Below are 19821 nucleotides of genomic sequence, written 5' to 3'. Positions count from 1 at the left end.
CCTGATTCTTGGTGCTGGCCAAGATGGAGTTAGCCCGCGATAGCCTGTTTCTTCCATTAATTACAACCAAAAACCTGGGCAGAATACAAAAAGAAACTACTCGAGGACTCTGAAAAGTAAAAGACAGCAGGTAGATTGGGGAGGAAAGTCAAAACTTTAACAATCATCTGTAAAGATGAGAGTTTCTTGTTTTCTTTCTGTTTTGTTTCGTTTTGTTTTTAAATCTCCTTTATCTCTTGACTTTGTCCCGAGGGTCGCCTGAGTCATGGTACTGCACAGTGAGTAAAGAAAACAAAAAACCCCAAGAGAAATCCCCTCTGTTTAGCCAGGGAACCAGAAAAAGGGACCCAGTGAGTCTGAGACTACAGAGGGAATACCCATTTTTTGTCTTGTGTTGTTTCTCTTTTTTCTCTCCTGTACTTACCCCAGGCTGAGCTCTCTCTTGGAGCTGTACTGACTGTGTGGGGTGATGCAGACCCAAAATGCTTAAGAGAAAACCAATCTTTCTATCTAGAGCAGCGGTCCCCAACCTTTCTGGCACCAAGGACCAGTTTTGTGGTAGACAATTTTCCACGAGTGGGGGGGTGGTTCAGGCAATAATGTGAGCGATAGGGACTGATGGGGAGCAGCAGATGAAGCTTCCCTTGCTCACCCACTGCTCACCTCCTGCTGTGCGGCCCAGTTCCTAACAGCTTGCAGAACCCCTGATCTAGAGGAACCATGGAAATGGGCCTGTGGAAGCTGGAGATTGTGGTGAAAGTCCTGAAAAGGAGAGATGCAGAGAAGAGGATTCCCTAATTCTGTGTATGATCCAGCATGAATCCTGAGTTCACTTAGAAACTGCACGTGTGCAGAACAGACCCAAAGAAACATAGCAAAGGCCTTGTGGACTAAAGTATGACATAAACTAGCACCCAGAGTGGCACATGAGTGGAACAGACCCTGACAGCTTTGGAAACTGAACTGGCATGGGAACCACCACTCACAGAAGGCAAGTCAGGATGTGTGGTCTGAAACTAACTGGGTTGGTTGCCTGCTAAAACAAAACAGACAAGCAAAATATTAACATTTTCCAGAGTATTTGTAAAAGGACCCAGAGTCTCAGAACCTACTACCGAAAATGTCCAGAATACAATCCAAAATACACAAAGAACCGGAGAAATGTGACCAAATTTCAAGGTAAAACATAATCAAGAGATGTCAGCCCTGAGATGACTTGGATATTAAAATATCAGAAACTTTAACTCAGCTATTATAACCATGCTCCATGTAGTAAAAGGAAACCCTCTTGAAATGAATGGATAGATAGACATTCTCTGCAGAAATAGAAACTATTAAATAGAGCCAAATGGAAATTGTAGAAATGAAAAACACAATGTCTGAAATAAAAGATTCATTGGATAGATGCAATAACGGAACAGAGATGGCAGAGGAAAAAGTCAGTGGACTTGAAGGTAGAACAAGAGAAATTATCCAATCTGAAGAACACAGAGAAAAAAATATTAAAATTTAAAAAACGAGCAGAATGTCGGCAATCTGTGTAATAATGTCTAAAAGTAAAACATTTGTGTTATTGGAGCACCAGAGAGAAGAAAGAAGTTGCTGTGGAAAAATATATCTGAAGAAACAATGGCTGAAAACTTTCCAAATTTGGCAAAGCACATAAATTTAAAGATTCAAGAAGTTCTGTGAAACCCCAAATGTAACAAACAAGCAAACAAACAAAAACACATAAAAAACAAACTAAAAACGTAAAGAAAACCATGCCCACATGTATAGTAAATTGCTGAAACTCAAAGAGAAAAATCTTGAAATCAACCTGAGAAAAAAAATGATACTACATAGAGAGAAAACAGTGATTTGAATGACTGTAGATTTCTTTGGAAACTGTGGAGGTCAGAGACAGTGAACAACATCTTCAAAGTGTTAAAAGAAAAGAGCTGTCAACACGTAATTCTATAGCCAGCAAAAATATCTTCCAGGGATTAAAACAAAATAAAGACATTCTCAGGAATAAAGAAATTGTCTAAGAGAATTTGTTGCTGTAAAATCTAAAAGAAATGCTGAAGGAAGTTTTTCCATCTGAAGGGAAATGATATCAGAGGGAAACTTGGAACCTCAGGAATGAAGGAAGAGCACAAGAAAAGGTAAATATCTTGGTAAAGTAGACTATTTTTCTCCTCTTAAGTTCTTTAATATACGTATGACTGTCAAAAGGGCTTTTCAATGTATATAATGTCCCACAATTGACAATTAAAACATAAAAGATGGCAGGCAAAGGAAACTGCATGCTAGTAAGGCCTTAACATTTTACCTGAAGTGGAAAATATTAACTCTAAATAGACCGTGAAAGATTAGATAAGTATATTGTAATTCCCAAAGAAGCTATTTAAGAAGTAATACAGAGAAAAATAACCAAAAATGCCAATAGACAAGCTAAAATGGAATACCAAAAATATTCAAATAATCCAAAAGAGGGCAAGAACAGAGAGGAACAGGGGGGAAACAATGTAGATTTCACTTCAAATCCAGCCTGTTTTTCAGCAATCTGTCTGGAAGAAGCAACTTATTACATTCTCTAAACTCTGGTGCCAACTGAAATTGCCCAGGACTAAAAAGCATAGAAATGGATTTTTCCTGATTTCTCTCCCAGTGATCTCACCCAAGAGAGGAGTGCATAGTGGTTTAGTAACTGCTGCCAACAGAGAGAAGCTATGCTCAGAGTACAAAGCAATGGAGACAACTTATCCTATGACCCAGCAATTCTACTCCTGGGTATAAACCCAACAGAAATGTGTACATATGTGCTCAAAAAGACGTGTACTAGAATGTTCACAGCTGCACAAGTTGTAATAGTCCGAATGGGAAACCACCCCAATGCGTGTCAACACTAGAATGGATAAGTCAAGGAATATTCATACAACAGAATGTTATACAGCAATGAGAAAAAAGAAACCACCATTATACACAACAATATGGATAAGTCTCAGAAACATACTTACTGAGCAGAAATGAGACAAGAGAAAATATACCTCATGCTTCTGTTTACATAATTTTCAAACACAGGTCACAGTAATCAATGATGTTAGAAATCAGTACCCTTGTGTGTGTGTCAGGGGGAGCCCAAGAAGAATTTCTGGGGAATGGGCCATATTTTGTTTCTTGATCTGGGTGCTGGTTACACAGGTGTGTTTATTGTGTAAAAATTAACTGAGCTATATCTTTTTGTGCAGTTTTCTGTACATATCCTACACCTCACTAAAAAGTTTAAAAATTAGTTCAAGACTCCATCACTTACTGATCTGTATACACTACTTTGATATTTGACATGAATGGGATACACGTTAATGGGAAGGGAGGTTCCCCTTCCAGACTCAGCTGTGTCCAGAGGTGAAGCAAAATACAGACCCCAAAGTGACAGCAATATCCAGATCTGTCTGTAGGTGGCGCTGAGCTACCCAATGCTGGACTTGGACAACTTTCACTGTATTCAAATTGCCTCTAAAGGCACATAATATAATTTCAGAAATGTAGAAAGTTTCCCACGGCAAACAGAGAAACAAACCAGCTTGCCATGCAAATGAACACAAGACATGGGGAGTGCAAGGTGAGAAGGAGCTTTTAAAGGAGAACTCCTTTGACTTCTTGCGCTGTTTCTATTTGAGGTTGGATCCTATCCCATTAGCTCATGTTGTTTTACCTAGCATGGAGACGGAGGGTCCAATTTGAAAAATCCACCTCTTAGCCTAATGAGTTAAGCAAAAGTAGGAGTCTGTACAAACCCCTTTTTAAAAAGCATAGTGACATTCACACGAAGTATGTGACTGCTGTATACTTACAATTCATGCCATTTTTCACATTGTAAATTGAGTTCTGAGGCTGCTACTGCTGATAAGAAAGCATCAGAAATATATTTCCCAATGTTAGTAAAAATGATAGAAGAAGGTGAGTGGGTAGTCTCAAGGTCTAACAAATCTTTAAAGTAGACAAAATTAGGTTATTTGGGTGGGGTGATGGTGGAGGGTGTCACCATCTATTTCTTTTGAAAGAGAAGAAAAAAATGCCAGTAGTTTTCACTTACAGCAAATGCCCAGAGGGGTTGCAAATGTAAAGCATTGCTTAGTGCTGTTTCTTTTAGATTACGAAAAAATTTAATCACAGAGAATTCCAGAGAGTAACATGATAAACACCCTTGGACTCATCATCCAGAGTGGACAAATATTTGCATTTTGTTCCATTCGCTCCAGTTTTTAACTACATTTGTGTATTACTGAAATGTCCTTGTGTCACTAAAGAACTCAGCAGGGCTACAGTCAGTCAATTTTGACTTCTGCCAAATGCAATTTGTATAAGATTTGGGGATTGAAAGATTGTGTAACTTAGCATGTCTTGTTTTATTGATGACCTGGTAGCAAATGGGAAGAAACCCACAGAATAATACCATGGGTATTTCTATCACTTAAACCTTTTTCTTCTCCAAAGCATCTTCATATATAATTTCTCATTTTACTCTGTGAAACAGTTAAGATCGCCATCAATATAAATGCGACAGGGAAGGAAATGGAGACCCAGGGATTGTCGCTGGGTCTTGTATCATATCTGGGATTACAGCCCCAGCCACTGGACACATTTTATTTGCCTGAGACCCCAGAGGATTTCTGAGTTTAGACCTGCACTCACTGGGTCAGCTTTGGGCTGTGGACAGGGCTGGCCCCTTGTTTGCCCCAGCCCACCCAGGCCTTCGGGAATACAGGGCTGGATTCAGAACCTCTAGCCCCTACAGAGTAGAACCGGAGATGTTTCAGGGTTAGGTGAGGGGCTTATGGGCCTCCATGATTTCCCTGGGGATCCATGTTGAACTGGGCCGCCTGAAATGAGCCACAGTCCAAGGAGGATCTGGAAGTGATGGGGTACGCCTGCAGCTGGGGCACCCAGTAGGGCAGAGTGGAGCTCACCCCAGGCCCAGGTAGGACTTTGAAACCCTATGAACTGTATTCCGCTGCCATCAGCTTGGGGAGGTACTGTTCCCTGTAGCATCCAGCGCCCTCCGGCCCTGATGCCACATGCTGTGTTCTCCACTGGCGCCTAAGAGCCTAAGAGCCTGAGCTTTGATTCCAGGCAGTCCTGCCTTGCCTGGCTGTGCTGCCGCTCACTAGCTGCATGGCTTCGGCAATGCTACTGGACCTCCCTAAGCCTCAGTAGCTTTGTCTGTATGAGAAGGTGAACATTATCTAGCTCAGCACTGTCCAACAGAAACTGTGTGAGCCACGTGTGTCACTGTAAACTTTCTAATGGTCACATGGAAAAAAGTGAGAACAGGTGAAATTAATTTTAATAATTTATTTCTTTTACCCCAATAGATCCAAAATACTATCATTTAAGTGTGTAATCAGTATCAAAACATCACTTAGTGAGCTATTTTACATTCTTTGGTGGGGAGGGGGCTACGTCTTCAATATCCCACGTGCATTTACATTTACAGCACTCCTCACTTGAGAGCAGCCGTATTCCAAGGGCCCAGTAGCTTGTATGATGAGTGGCTATTATACGGGACAGTATAGCTCCAGCTCACGGGGTTGTTATGAGGATTAAGTGAGATGGTGTGTGAAAGCTGCTTGGCTGGACTATTATTAATATTGCTGTATTATTTTTTTATTATCCTTACCAACATAAAACATTCCCACTTCTTTACCCCATTACTGACTCCTTGGACAGTGACTCAGGTGAGATTCTGCAGAGCCGAGCTAAAAGGACCCAGCTCTCCAGGACTGTTCAAGTGACTCTCCACTGAGAAAACCTATGAGCACCATTTCTCCCATTCCTGTATGTATGCCCCTTTGTACCGTGACTCTGCCTCTGCTTCCATCAATAGGTGGACACTTTTTCTCCACCTCTTCAGTCTGGGCTTGGCCGTGGAACTTGCTTGCCCAATAGGACATTAGAAAATGTGACACAAGCAGTGATTTACAAAATGCTTGCACGTTGGCCCCCGCTTTTACTCACTGCTGGCAGCTCTTCTGCCACCATGCAGATGAGCCTAGGCTACCTTGTTGGGTGATGAGTGACATATACCACTAGCCGACATCCAGCTAACTGCCAGACACATGAATGAGGCCTTCTCAGGCCACCCAGCTGAGCTAGTCCAGACAAGAAAAGACACCTAGCTGATCCAAAGAACCATGAGAAATAATAACTATTATTGTAAGTCGCTAAGTTTTGGGATGTTTTATTATGTAGCAAAAACTGACTGATAACATTTTGACTCAAGGGTCAGAGATTCATCTTACCTGGGGGGGAAGTAGGGATCGAAAGTGTGACCGTCTCCCATATTAATTATACAGGACAGGTTTCCGATGTAAGGAGAGAGGAGCCATGTGAGGGAGATGGTGATGTTGTCAAAGATGAAACTCTCATTGGACACCATCAGCTGCAGGCCTGCAGATCAAAATACAAAATACCATTTGCCATTGCAAAGCAAAATTGCATGTTTCTATTTAAAACCTACTCTCTTCTATCTACCTGTCCTTTATCTTTAGCAGGGCTTTTAAAATTTTACTTTACTTTTTAAAGTTCTTTTGAATTTTATTTTTCCTTCCTAGGTAATACATGACCAAGATACAGAATTTAAAATGTACAAAAGGGTACTAGAGTGAAAAAAGTGCCCTCCCCCACTGCTAGCCCTCAGCCCCCAGTTCTGCTCCCCAGAGGCAACCATTGTCTTCTGGCTCACCTTCCAGAGATACTTACACACTCACAAACATGTCCATACTTTCCTATTTATACCAATGGTACTCTGTTCACAATTTGGCATCTTTCATTTTTTTCACTTAGTATATCTTGGAGATTGTTCTATATGAACTCAGTTAGAGCTGCCTTGTACCCTTTAATAGCTTCACAATGTACCCTAATTTATTTAACCAGGATCCATTGATTGTCTAAATGTATTTTATAATATTTAAAAAGACAAAAGGCAAAGCACCTTTAGGCAAATCTCCTTGGCTAGGGTGGCTGATGAATCATGGTTAGCCATTTATTTAGTGCACGTTAAATTTTACGAAACCTTCAGCTTCGCAAGCTGGCCTGGAGGATGGGGTGAGGGGTAGAATTTGTGGTGGTTCACCCAGCCTTGGGCTAATTCCTGCAGCACAATCTTTTGGTTTCTGACACAAATGAGAAGGGAAAATATATACGAAGCGGAATGCAAATGAAAAGGACTTTCTGGAGCTGGTCAGAAAGCCATCGCTGTCCTGATTGGTGTTGATTCACAATCACCCGAGGAAACTCTGGATGCAGCAGGCCCTTCGGAGCACAGAGGCGAGGCGGGGGGTGGGGGGCAGAGGGTACTGCTGGATGAAGTCAGAAACTGATGGTCATCAGAGCACACTGATTCACAAGGGACAGGATATTTGAAATCAATATCAGGACAGAAAATCTGGTCCGTGTGGTGGCCAGACCCAGCTCACCCCCTGCCCCAAGCTACGTGTCTGTCTAATGACAGCAAGGCTTCAACTGGCAGATCCCCAAGGGCACCCTTTGTCCAGGAGCAAAACCACCAAATGGAAAGTGCCGCCAAACCACGTGGCCTCTCTTCCCAGAAAATAGAACAAGACACCCAGCTCACTCTTATTCCACCCAAGTGTGTTCTGCAAGCTAGTGCCACCACCGCACCCTCTCCTCCGCGCAGCCCTCCTGGTCCTGCTCTCCTGGATGGCCCCTGGGGACCTCAACCTTCCCTGACTCATCTTTCCCCTTCAGAGCTCCTTGCACCATTAGTCACGGCCTTGGTAGAATTTTCTGTTCTGACCAATTAATTGGTTGAGCAATGGCGTAATGTGGTGTCCCAGCCGAGGGGAACTGGCACTCACACTGTTAGTAGGAATAAACTCGTGGAGGGTAATGTGGCAGTGTCTACTCACATTTAAAATGCACGTACCCGGTAACCCAGCGTTTCCTCTGCTAGGGATCTCTCCTCTAAAAATAATCCCAGGCGCATGTCGAGACATATGCGCAAGAATGCGCAAGAGAGCACTGCAGGGTGATCCGTAACCACAAAAACTCAGGAGTAACCTGAATGTCCATCAAGAGGGGAACTGGTTAAATAAATTTTGACCTGCTCTTATAATGGGATACTATGCAGTCATTAAAAGAAGAAAGTAGTGATTTGGAGAGAGGTCCAGGATATGTGATTAAGGGAAAAAACTTGAGTTGTAGACTAATATACTTAACTTTATATTTTTGTGAAAATATACATCTGTACATTCATACACAGCCATGTCTATGAAAACAATTTTAAAAAGCAAGGAAGAATTTATTCTAAATGGTTAAGAGTAGTTTCTTTATGAGGAATAGAATTGTAGAATTGAAGGGAGGTATTCTTCCTTCTTGATTTATGAAACTTTTATAAATTCTGGTGATATGAGTTATGTTTATGGTTTTTTAGCTTTGTAAAAGTCCCTGTGCATTCTGAAATGGCGGCCTGCGGGGAGGGTGGTGATAGAGGGTGGCACGTGGGAGTCCTCCCGATCAAGTAATCTTGGTTTCCTTTGTCGTGTCTATTGGGCCACCCCATGAAATTGAATTTGAAGGGTCCTGCTGCTAGAAAAAAAATTTTTTCAACTTTTGGCCTGACAGCTCATTTTTGCAATTGGGCCTCAAATGCTTTACCCGCAGGCTAAGCCAGGTGGGGAGGGCAGGCCACAGGGCAGCAGTTTTGGGTGAGGGGCCTCTTAGCACTGAGCAGGCCCGCCCCCACAGATAGCTGCTCCCTCTGCTCCAAGGGGACTGGAAATAAGAAGGGAATTCCCACATCCAGGCACGTGGGGGACTCACCTTCCCGGCACCGGTACTGCACCCACAGGTAGCTGCCCCGGGTGGGGCACAGGTCTCCAAAGTAGGTCCCATCTGCTGCCACCTGGCAGGCCTGCAGCCCCTGGCACTGACCTGGGCGGCACCCCCATCCCAGCGGAAGCAGGAACCATGAGAAGGACATAAAGGGATAGGGTCAGACAGAGATGAATGACCTCGCATTCGTTCATTCAGCCACCATCCCCCCAACAAGTACCTGCTGGTGTCTGCTGAAGACCAGGCACTGTGCCCGGTGCTGGGGGAGAGAGAAGTAGATTCCCGCCCTTGAGTAGCTCGGGGTCCAGCACAGTGGTTCCTAAACTTTGGAATACGCCAGAATCCCCTGGAGGGCTTGTGAAGACACACATCTCCAGACCCCAATTTTGATTCAGTACATTTGGAGGGCAGCTTGAGAATCTGCTTTTCTAACAAGCTTCCAGGTGATGTCGATTCTGCTGGCCCAGGGACCCCACTTTGAGAACCACCGGTCAAGAGGCATCTACTCAGATGGCCTAAGGTAGAAATCCACACCCTGAGAACTTGCAAGGAGGGGACACGATTAGGAACTCTGTGTCTACCAAGGGCACCAGGTGCCCACAGGAGGGAGCAGTGTGGAGACTTCAGGTCAGAAACTTCAGGGTCATCCCAACACCCCTCCCTCCACCCATGTAGACATAATAGATGCCTACAGGGAGGCCTGGAGAAGGGAACGGCAGGTGTGGTGGCCCTGGTTCCCTCCTTGGCTCGAGAGCACCCTACAGCTTTGCCCTGCGCTGCGTCACCTCCCTGGTTCTCTTTCGCCTCTTAGAAACCCATGCTTGCTCCAGACTTTGGCATAATTAAATACTCTTTGCCTGTACAGTTGCTTAGCCAGAAAAGCCCCACCCCATCCTCAGATGCTCTTCTGGCCCTGGTTCCTCCCCTGATGTGATGGTTTCATGCCCCGCCCCCCCCCCATCAGCCTATTATCAGCCACTGACCGATGACTCCCTGATCTACATCTCTTGTTTAGCTCTCTCTTGAGTTCCTATCCTGTATGTCCCATTGTCTACACAGCATCTCCACTTGGTTGTCACAGGGTACCAGCCTTCTCATATCCTGAAATGAGGTCTTGATCTCTGATTTGGGTTGAAGTGTGTCCCCCCAAAATTTATCTTGAAGTCCTAACCTTTGGTACCTGTGAATGTGAGCTTACTTGGAAATAGGGTCTTTGCAAATGTAATCAAGTTACAATGAGATCATTAGGGTGAACTCTTAGTCCAATATGCCTGGTGTCATTTGGACACAGAGACAGGGCACGTGAAGTTGGAAGCAGAGATTAGAGAGATGGACCTACAAGGGTTTGTGGCTGAGCATTGCCGACAAATACCAGATGCTAGGAGAGGCAAGAAGGACTCTTTTCTGCAGGTTTCAGAGCTAGAGAAGTCCAACTGACACCTTGATTTTGGACTCAACCTCCAGACTGCAAGAGAATGTGTTTCTGTTGTTTCAAGCCACCCAGTTTGTGGTACTTGGTAAGGCATCCCTAGGATATGAATACAATCTCCCTCCTCCACCTTCCCCACCAGCTGCTCCTCCTCCTACCTGTCCTCTCAATGCCAGGGTCATCCTGGACTCCCATCATTGACAAGTTCCGTCCGTATTTCCTTCTGTCTCTGAAATCCGTCCATTTCTCTCCATCCGCATTGCCCTCTAGCCTCCAGCCTCTCTCACCTGGGTTTCTGGCAGCAGCCTCCCTCATCTTCCAGCCCCAGCGTCAGTCTGGACTCACAGCAGCCTGTGGGCGGCTTTAAAATACACACGCCCATGTTCCTCCTCTGCTCAAAACCCTCCATTGCGTCAGCAACATCCTGGGGCTAGAGTCTGGGTTCCTCGGCGCTAGTGCCCCACCTCTACCCGTGCTGAGCTCTTTGTGGTTCTCTGTACTTAATTTCTGCACTTACCACACTCTTTTTCTGTCCCAGGACTTGCAAGGGCTCTTCCCCTCTTCCCAGAACACCCCTCCCCATTCACCGAGCTGTCCTTTTCCTGCATGACTTCTATCAGATCTTCAGGTCTCAGCTTAGATCTCACCTCCTCTGGGAAGCTGGCCAGCCCTTTGACCATTGGCTCACAGATCCCCCCTCACCCCGCTCGGTTCCAAATCGCAGGGAACTACATTTCCCAAACTCCCCTGTCCACTGGCAGGCACTGATGGAAGACCAAAGGCAATGTATGAGCTTCCAGTGGCTGCTGTAATGAAGTATAAAAATTTAGTGGCATAAAACAGCACACATTTATTACCTTACAGTTCTGGAGGTCAGAGTTCTGGGTGGGCTCAGCTGGCCTCCACTCAGGGTATCACAGGGCTGAAATCAAGGTGTCACAGAGGCTCTGGAAAGGAATCTACTGCCAATCTCATTCTTCTTGTTGGCTGAATTCAGTTTCTTAGGACTGTAGGACTGAGGTCCCATTTCCTTGCCGGCTGTCAGCTGGGACCACCCTTAGCTCTTAGAGGCCTCTCTCTAGTCCTCCCATGTGGCCCCCTGTATCTCAGAGCCAGCAATGGCGCATCAGCTCTGTCTCACACTTGAATCTCACTGACTTCTCCATCTGCCACATATCTCATGCTTCTAGCCAGAGGGTTCTCTGCTTTGAGGGCTCATGTGATTAGATTGTGCCCACTTGGATACTCTAGGATAATTTCCCTATTTTAAGATTAGCAACCATAATTACATGAGCAAAGACCCTTTTGCCATGTACGTTAACATATTCACGGGCATGGCATCTCGTCACACTGAAGTTCCAGGGCTTAGGGTGGGAATTTGGGGGTTCGAAGTCTGCCTGCCCCAGATGGGAAGAGGTGCAAGGCAGGGTGCTGCTCACCCTCTCTCTCACTGCAGCTCCAGCTCCCTCTGCCAGGCCCTCCCCCCGTGGTTCTTTCTCCCACAGGGCAGCCTCCATCATGGTTCTAGCACCTGCCGGGTGGCCCTGACTTCTGGTTTTGGTGTGACATCCCCCTGGATGTCCCTCCGGCCCTTTGGGATGATAGTGGCTTTCTGCTGCTCTGATCTCAGGATTGCATCACCATCCCCTATTTGGCTTCTCAGCACTTCTGTGACTTGGGTAACCCATTCCCCACATTAAATTCCCTCTGTTGGAAGACCTAGCACGATTTCTGTCTTCCTGCTGGGACCCAGTTTGCTACCCTCCTCAGTGTGAGTTCTGTACCCTACTAGGTGTATCCACAGCATAGACTACAGTCTCCAAGAGAGAGGGAATGTTTTGTTTACTTTGTTTTTGTTCATTGCTCTGTCACCAGCACACAGAACAGAACCTGATGCATAGCAGGTACAAAATGAGTCTCGCATGAGCAACTAGACAGCACCTTTGCTCCCTTCTGTGTGATGCTCAGCACGGCGCTAGGCGATTGCCTGTGTTTGTATCTGTCTCCCCATTAGACTGTGACCCCTTGGAAGAACAGATTGCGCTTGATTCATCCCTGCATCCGCAGAGCCCAAGTGCACAGCACAGCGTTGGTGCTCAGTAAATGTCTATTGGCAGACTGACTGGATGAGACAGTGATGGTGGCATTCAGGTACAAACAGAGCCCCTGGGGCCCTGCCCAGACCTTTTCCTCCAACTCTCCTCAAAAGGATGCGGGGCTGCCATCCAGTGTGCCCTCTGGGTGTGGCTGCAAGGTTTGGAAGCTTGCATCTGGGACTTTGAGGAAACAGCCCACGGAGCTCCATCTGTGAGGGAGGCACACCCATCAGCCCGTCCAGCCCAGACCTTTCCTCCTTGGTGGGCCACAGCCTCAGGAATGCTGGGGCAACAAGGAGAGCGGAGAGAACCAGCTGGCTGAATTGGGCATTTCCTTCCCCCACACCTGCTCTAGGGGAGCAGGGGCGATATGGGTCAGACATGGGGGGAGAGGAGCAAGTCGCTTTCCAAGGGAAAATCCTTGTCACCAGACAAACCTGGCTCAGAGGCAGATTTACTATGATTTAGAAAAACAAGGCCCTGGAGAAACTCTCCCATGCGAAGGGAGATACCACCCTGAATGTTTGTTTCAGGGTTATACACAATAGCAAGGATTAAGCAACAATCCAAGCATCTCCCAATAGAGGAAGAGACAAACTGTGATATGGTTACATAACAGATGAAATAAATAAACTAGTACAACATGTATCAGGACGGATGATACGAATCTAATGTTTTACTCATTTCTGTAATGAGGGAGCCTTAAGCAAATATAGCATAATGTTAAGATTTGACAAAGTTGGATAGTGGGTCCAGGGGAATTCATTGAAATATTTTTTATTCTTGTCTATAAATTTGAAGTATTTCAAAATTTTAAAAATTTAAGTTAAAAAAAAAAGAAAGCAATGTTTCTTGCACCCAGTTGGTGTGGGGAGCCAAATGCCCCCCTGACCCATTGGGTGGGTTTGATGCCAGGTAAAGAGTGAGCCACGGCGCCCTTACTCCCCTGCTTGGTGCTGTGGGCAGACTGGCCGTTGGAGGCCCAAGGTCAGACGTGAAGATTGCGCAATCCCTCCAGACCCCTCTGCTGCGCACAGGACTCCAGGAAGTGCCCCACGCTTGCAGCCAAAACCAGGGAGCCCTTGGGCCCTACCTTCCATTTCGTTCTTGACGCTGACCCAGCTGCATTCCTCCCCCAGGTCCGAGGGGCGCCCAGCGTCCTGGATGCAATAGTGAGGAGTCTGACGCCCATAGAAAGCGTCCTGGATCTGGATGACCTCCCCCGAGCCACAGTGCATGGTGGCATTGAGGCCCTCGCAGGCCAGACTCTGGCCGACACCTGTGGCAAAGGTAAGGCGACACCTTAGGCGGGCTCATGGTCACGGATGGGCAAGGGCCCGGCTGATGGGAAGTGGAGGGACCTCTGGGGTCAGGACTGTGAGATGCAAGGACACAGGGGGAGCTGACCCAGCGGGGGTGAGAAACAATGTGGTGGGCATGAGCTCGGCTCTGGAGCCAGACTGCCCAGGGTCAGGGTCAGGGTCAGGGCCAGCCCGGCCACGCTCGGGCTGTGTGGCCTGCTGCAAGTTACTCAGCTTCTCTGTGCCTCCTCTGCCTGGGGGGAGTCAATATCACACCCCAGAGAGTCGTTAGGAGGATCAGAGGAGTCTGTACCTGTAGGCAGGGCTATAAGAGTGGCAACTATTATTCCACCTGTTTTGAGTACCTTCCTTGAGCCTTATCTGAAAACGATGCCTGGCACATACTAGATGCTGAACAAGCATTTGTTGAATGAATGAGTGGTTTCACAGAGTCTTCCCACCCGTCCTATGAGCTGCACTATTATCCTCCCCGTTGGTAACATCGGGCTCTGTGGGGTCACTGTGCTGAGACCCCACTCCAGCCCAGCTCCTGGCACGTGGTCTACTCTCAGTAAGCATTTGTTGATAAAGAATGACCTAGCTCAAGGCGTGCACAGCAGAAAGTGGGAAACACGGGCTTCAAACTCAGGCCTGTCCTCCTGGGGGGAACACCACAGGGCAGGGGTGAGACCAAAATCTGTGTTCATTTCCTATGGCTGCTGTAACAAATGACCACAAACTTAATGGCTTAAACAGCACAAATTTATCTTCTTACAGTTATGGTCAGAAGTTCAAAACTGGCTTTACTGGGCTAATATCAAGGTGTGGGCAGGGCTGGTTCTTTCTGGAGCCTCTAGGTAAGAATCTATTCCTGGCCTTTTCTAGCTTCTAGAGGCACCTACATTCCTTGTCTTGTGGCCCCTTCCTCCATCTTCAAAGCCAGCAGCACAGTGTCTCCCAGTCTCTCTTTCTGATCTTCACATCTCATCTCTGTCACCTCCCAGCTGTGTGGCCTTGGGCAAGGAACTTACTCTTTCTGAGCCTCACTTTTCTTAACTTTATAATGGGCCTGCGATAGAATAGTGGAGGTATGTCTACTGTGTGATGAATAAATGCACACAGGAGTGCACAGCTCAGAGCCTGGAATTCCTGCTTGAAGTATGTTAGCTGTTCCCAGCATGACCTTGTGCCAGGGGCTGCAAGACCCTTGGGGCTGACAGCGCTGAGACAGGCTTGCAGTGGGGATGGGTGAAGGGGTGGGGTTTGGGGGGCTTTGGTAAGAAGCAAGGGAAGTTGCTTAACTTACAGATCCACAAAGCTTCTGAGTTTTTAGAATTGGCCGAGCGGGGGAGTTAAGCTTGCATGGCGCCTACTTAAAGCTGAGTACAGGGGAGCTAGAGCAGGGGCCCCTGTAAGTGTGCGAACTCAGAACAGAGCCTGGAAGCCAGAATCTCCAATGAGTGGCTTAGAACCAGGGATGGGACTGGGCCCCGGAAGCCCAGAAGCTTCTGTCAAGCCTGGCTTGAGGGTCAGCAGACCACGAGGTAGCTCAGCTCCAAGACCAGGCCCTACATGGTGGGCAGGACCCAGTGTGGGGCCACGGGCCACGCCTACGGGGGCTCACACATCCAGTCCCCAGGAAGGGGTTCCCAGGGCCCACAAAGGGAATCAACCACGGGCAGCAGCTGGACAGGGCACAAGAGCACAGCATGGGGGAATTCGGGAGTTGGGGGTGGATGTGGGGTGAGGGGTGAGGGGTTATGGGCTCAAAGCCAGGCTGACCAGGGAGCAGGAGTCAGGGGTGAGTGAGAACAGCCTTCTTGGGACCACATCTCCCTTCATTGGAAGACTGGAAACAGAGAGGAAATAGGGCTGAGCATTTCCTTCTAATGCAGGTTATGAGAGGGGAATACAGAGAGAGACAAGTGAGACTAGTGGGCAGGTGGGCAGGTGAGTGGACAGAGATGTGAGCTGGAGAGACAAAGTGAGACACAGAGCATCACACAGACAGAGACTGTGCGCACTTAGAGGTAGAGACAGAGAGACGGATAGAGATAGACACAGAGACAGGACACAAAGAGAGACAGAGACAGGACACAAAGAGAGACAGAGACAGAGGGAGACACAGTGAGACAGAAGGAGATGCAGAGAGAGAGAGACAAACAAAGAGAGAGACAGACAGACAGAAAAAGACAGAGGAGGGAGACCTCACAGCAGAGGCCAGCTCACCAAACTCGCAGATGAAGGCGAACTCCTGCATGCAGTTGTCCGAGGCCACCCACCCACAGGAAGGGTTTCTCCCAATGTAGCCGCAGGAGTTGGGCACAGAAGCATCCTGCCCTCGGCGCCAGTGGCTGTAGCTCACATTTGAGGTGTCCAGCCAGATCCTGGGCCCTGGGATGGGAACAGGACCACCAGGACTTGGAAGTGTCCTCCTGATCCTGGTGTGTGCAGAGCTTGCCCCAGCTCCACTCCTTGTGTGCAGTGGGTGCTCAGGCAGTGCTGATGGGCTGAGGGCCTCTCTGTCCTATGCCAGGGAAGGGGCGATGCCTAGCCACTATCTCGACCTACAAACCGGGGGGCCAACCCCGAGAGTCCATGCAAAGAAGTTTGATTAAATAAATGATGCTTTCAGCAATGTCTCACCACAGTCTAAAAAAGAGCACAGAAGTGTGCCTGTGGATGGTAAGAGATGTTCCAGAGAGAAGCAGGGTCCCTTGTCAAATATACTTGGGCAGTGCTGAGTTAAAGTGGAAGCAGTTTTCATGACTTTGGTACTCTTCAGAGCCTTGAATACACTGACATGACTATTGAAGAAGTGTGTGTGTGTGTGTGTGTGTGTGTGTGTGTGTAATACAGAGGTATTTCAAGGACACCAGAGATCTAGAAAACACTGGATATAAACTATCTACTATGCACACTCAAAAATACATTTACCATTTTTTAAGGAAAAGAAATCCATACATATGATTAAAAAATTCAAAGAGCACAAAAGGATATAAAGTGAAAACATCTTCCCTCCTCTAACCTGTGGACTACTCCCATTATTATGTTTCTTGCGAATTGTTCCAGGATGAATTGTATCCATACGTCAGCATTTATGAGTGCCTGAAATCTAGGTACACAAATGCCATGGTATCGCACACAGTCAGGACAGTCCCTTGCTTCTTAAATAACATTGAATATTGGAGACTGAGAGATATCCGCCTACTCAGATCTACCCCACTTTCTGTAGCAGCCGTGCAGTATCCCTTGGAGATCTTAAATAGACACACTCCTTTAACTGCATGGGAATGGGTGTTTGATATACAGTAATCCACAATTTCTGCATCTAAAAAGTAAGAAACCATTCAATAGGTGTTGCCTGAAGGTGCATTTTAGAATTCAGATCCCTTGGCTGCTCCTTTATTAAAGTATTTCCACCCATGCTGGTACATTTCTACAGGTGTTCAGCCCAGACCAAGCTACTTGTTTCTAAAATCCAGCAGCTTCTACATGGCAATGCGAGGTGGCAGGACACTGTCATCTTGAGCAAGTCATTTCCTCTCTTTGGACTTATTTTCCTCATTCATAAAATAAAAGTAGCAGTGCTTGCCTTGTGGGGCAGGAGTAAGGCCCATCCATTCTTGGTTGTGTATGGACACCAGGAAAACAAAAATGGCCAGAATACAGTTCCTTCCCTTGAACAGCTCGTAGTCTAGGGGGAAAACACCTGAAAACTGAAGTCATGCCACAAGTGCTCTCCTAAAGGTGTGGACAAGGTCCTACAGGTACAAAGAGGAGGACTCACCTGAACATGCAGGGGTTGGAGGAAGGGGCCCTCACTGAGCGAAGGATAAGGAATGGTTTCCAGGACAACCGTTAACATAAGACTGTATAATGTGAATTGAGCTGTGCTAAGCACTTAACCCACATCAGTCTCTTAACAAGGGGGGAAGGACGAATGGAAGTGCTCTGAAAACAGCTTAGTCATTATTTCCTGAGACTCAGTTTTCCTGTCTGTAAAATAGGAACAATGATAACTCTCTCACTGATTATGATAAAAATTCAGCGTGAAAATGGACATGAAGCACTCAGGACAGTGCCCTACACTATTCCAGCAAGAACTGAAGGAGCCACAGTTAGTCTTAGGCATGTGCAAAGAAAAGGACATTTCTAGCCTGTCAGCTACATTCTGTGCTAGGTTCTGCACAAGAATTATTTCATTTGATCCACAAAACAACCAAAAAGGAGGGTCTCCTTACCATGAGAATTGGGATATATTAACTTGTTCCATGGAGTTCTGGGTAAGAAGCTATGGTGAGAATCACAACCACAAGCTCTCCATAAAACATAATATTATTATATCACAGCACCTACCTTCTGTGGTTCCATTCCGAGCCGAGTTCCATGTGAGTCCAATCCACCATTCCCTGTCCTGAGAGAGGTGCTTCTGCAGAAACTGCTGGGTGCCTTCATCACGAATAAAGACCAAGTGGCCTCCTTGCCCCTCGCACCAGCTCTGGGCACCATAGAAGGTGCGGCCGAGAGGCACAAATTCATAGCAAGCATCTCTGAAAGCCACTTGGTTCTTAGAGCAAAAGTTGCCATCCTCTGGCTTAGCAGTAATGGCCCTAACCCCCATAGCAAGCCCAAAGAGTACCAAGGCCAAGGTGCTCATCCTCGAACCACAGCTGGAGCATCTGGACGGAGCTGGCTCTCAGGTCCTTCATATGCTCGTGCCTTCACAACTGACTACCATCCATCTTTCCTTCTCTTTTTGTATCACATAATAGTGACTAACCTCTTATTTAAGAGACAAAAGACTCAGGATGAATGTGTCTGCATTTTTGCTTCCCCCAGCTCTTTTTGCCATGCAGTTCGAAATCCAAATCATTTGCAAAATGGTCTTGTAGAGAAAGATAAATTTGCTGTGTCACTTGTCTACTTGTCATTGGGTCAACTGTTAGTTTCCGATAAAATTTCCTTGTTATTGGTTTTATGTCATCACCCTCCAGGGCTAAATGTTTCATGAGAAGCCATCAGCTTGTGGGAAGTATGCGATAAAAGGAAACTGGCAGGAAAGCTAGAGTTATGGGTGATGAAGAAACCAAGCTGTGCTCATATCCAACCCCATTGTCTGGAGCGGCCTCTGTGCCCAGATGATAATCATACTTCCCTCAGCATGGCTTCAGTCCTAATGGAGATTTTTTTCTGCTCTCTGACTCATCACATTACCACTCATGCCCGTTTGAGAATAAAAATTTCCTACAAAATTTATTTGATGTTGCTGTGAAAATAAGTTTTTAAAACTTCAAATTTGCCCATCCTCCCCCGCTGCCTAAACCCTCCAACCAGTGTCCATGGTCAGTGGATCACGTTTTGTATTCAAGGCCCTGTATGAACTGACCCCTGACAATGTTTCCAAACACACCCCAAAATGCGGGGAAACAGGCTCTCTCACCAGTTGCTGATGTAAGTATAAATTGGTACAACCTCTATTGTGGGCATTGTGACAATATCTATGAAAAAATATCTATCAAAACTTTAAAAGCAAAAGCTCTGTAATGTCACAATTCTACTAGGAATTTTACCTACAGATAAATTCATACATTTGTGAAATGTCATATGTATATAAGGCAATTCTTTGCAGGATTTTGTAAGAAGAGAAGATTGGAAACAGTCTAAATGTCCATTAGAAAAAAGCTGGTTAATAAAATATGGTGCATGCTACACACCCATTAAAACAATGAACACATTCTTTGTATAGAAATTGGGGAGGATCTTTAAGATTTTTGGCTAATATTAAAAGCAAAGTATGAGACATTGTTGATGGTCCAATCCCATTTACACAAAACACATATGAATATTTATTTGTATATGTATAATATATATGATAAGGGACATACAAGAGACTGGCACTCGTGATTGCCCAGCGAGGGGATTGGGGAATAGGTGAGCGGGAGACAGAGACAGGAGACAGATTTTTGTTTCATTGACCACCTTTTTGAGACTTTTCCATTTTGTACTATGTGAATGTGTTACTCATGAGCCCATCATTCCCCCAGAAGCTCAGAGTCACAGCTCATCCTATCATCATTCACTGCTGGTGACTGTCCTTCATGCCTCTGTGCATTTGTCTGTGCTGTTCCTTCTGCCAGGAACCCCTTTCTCC

At 46.2% G+C, this 19821-nt stretch overlaps 1 protein-coding gene across 1 annotated transcript in view; it reads right to left on the bottom strand.

Moving 5' to 3' along the window:
- The window catches only part of LOC130838989 (polycystic kidney disease protein 1-like 2), a 93018-nt gene extending 74691 nt beyond the window's left edge, over nucleotides 1–18327 (bottom strand). Inside the window, exons 1-5 of the mRNA XM_057712753.1 lie at nucleotides 18027–18327; nucleotides 15897–16061; nucleotides 13460–13645; nucleotides 8830–8940; nucleotides 6288–6435 (exon numbers count right to left, since the gene is read on the bottom strand). Of these exons, the coding sequence (XP_057568736.1) occupies nucleotides 6288–6435; nucleotides 8830–8940; nucleotides 13460–13645; nucleotides 15897–16061; nucleotides 18027–18327 (911 nt within the window). The remainder of the gene's footprint in view (nucleotides 1–6287; nucleotides 6436–8829; nucleotides 8941–13459; nucleotides 13646–15896; nucleotides 16062–18026) is intronic.
- Between the last annotated feature and the right edge of the window lie 1494 nt (nucleotides 18328–19821).

This window comes from Hippopotamus amphibius, chromosome 16 (assembly GCF_030028045.1).
Source record: "Hippopotamus amphibius kiboko isolate mHipAmp2 chromosome 16, mHipAmp2.hap2, whole genome shotgun sequence".
NCBI classification, from domain to species: Eukaryota; Metazoa; Chordata; class Mammalia; order Artiodactyla; family Hippopotamidae; genus Hippopotamus; species Hippopotamus amphibius.
Note: the sequence above shows the minus strand (reverse complement) of the source record. Positions and strands in the feature narration are given on the sequence as shown.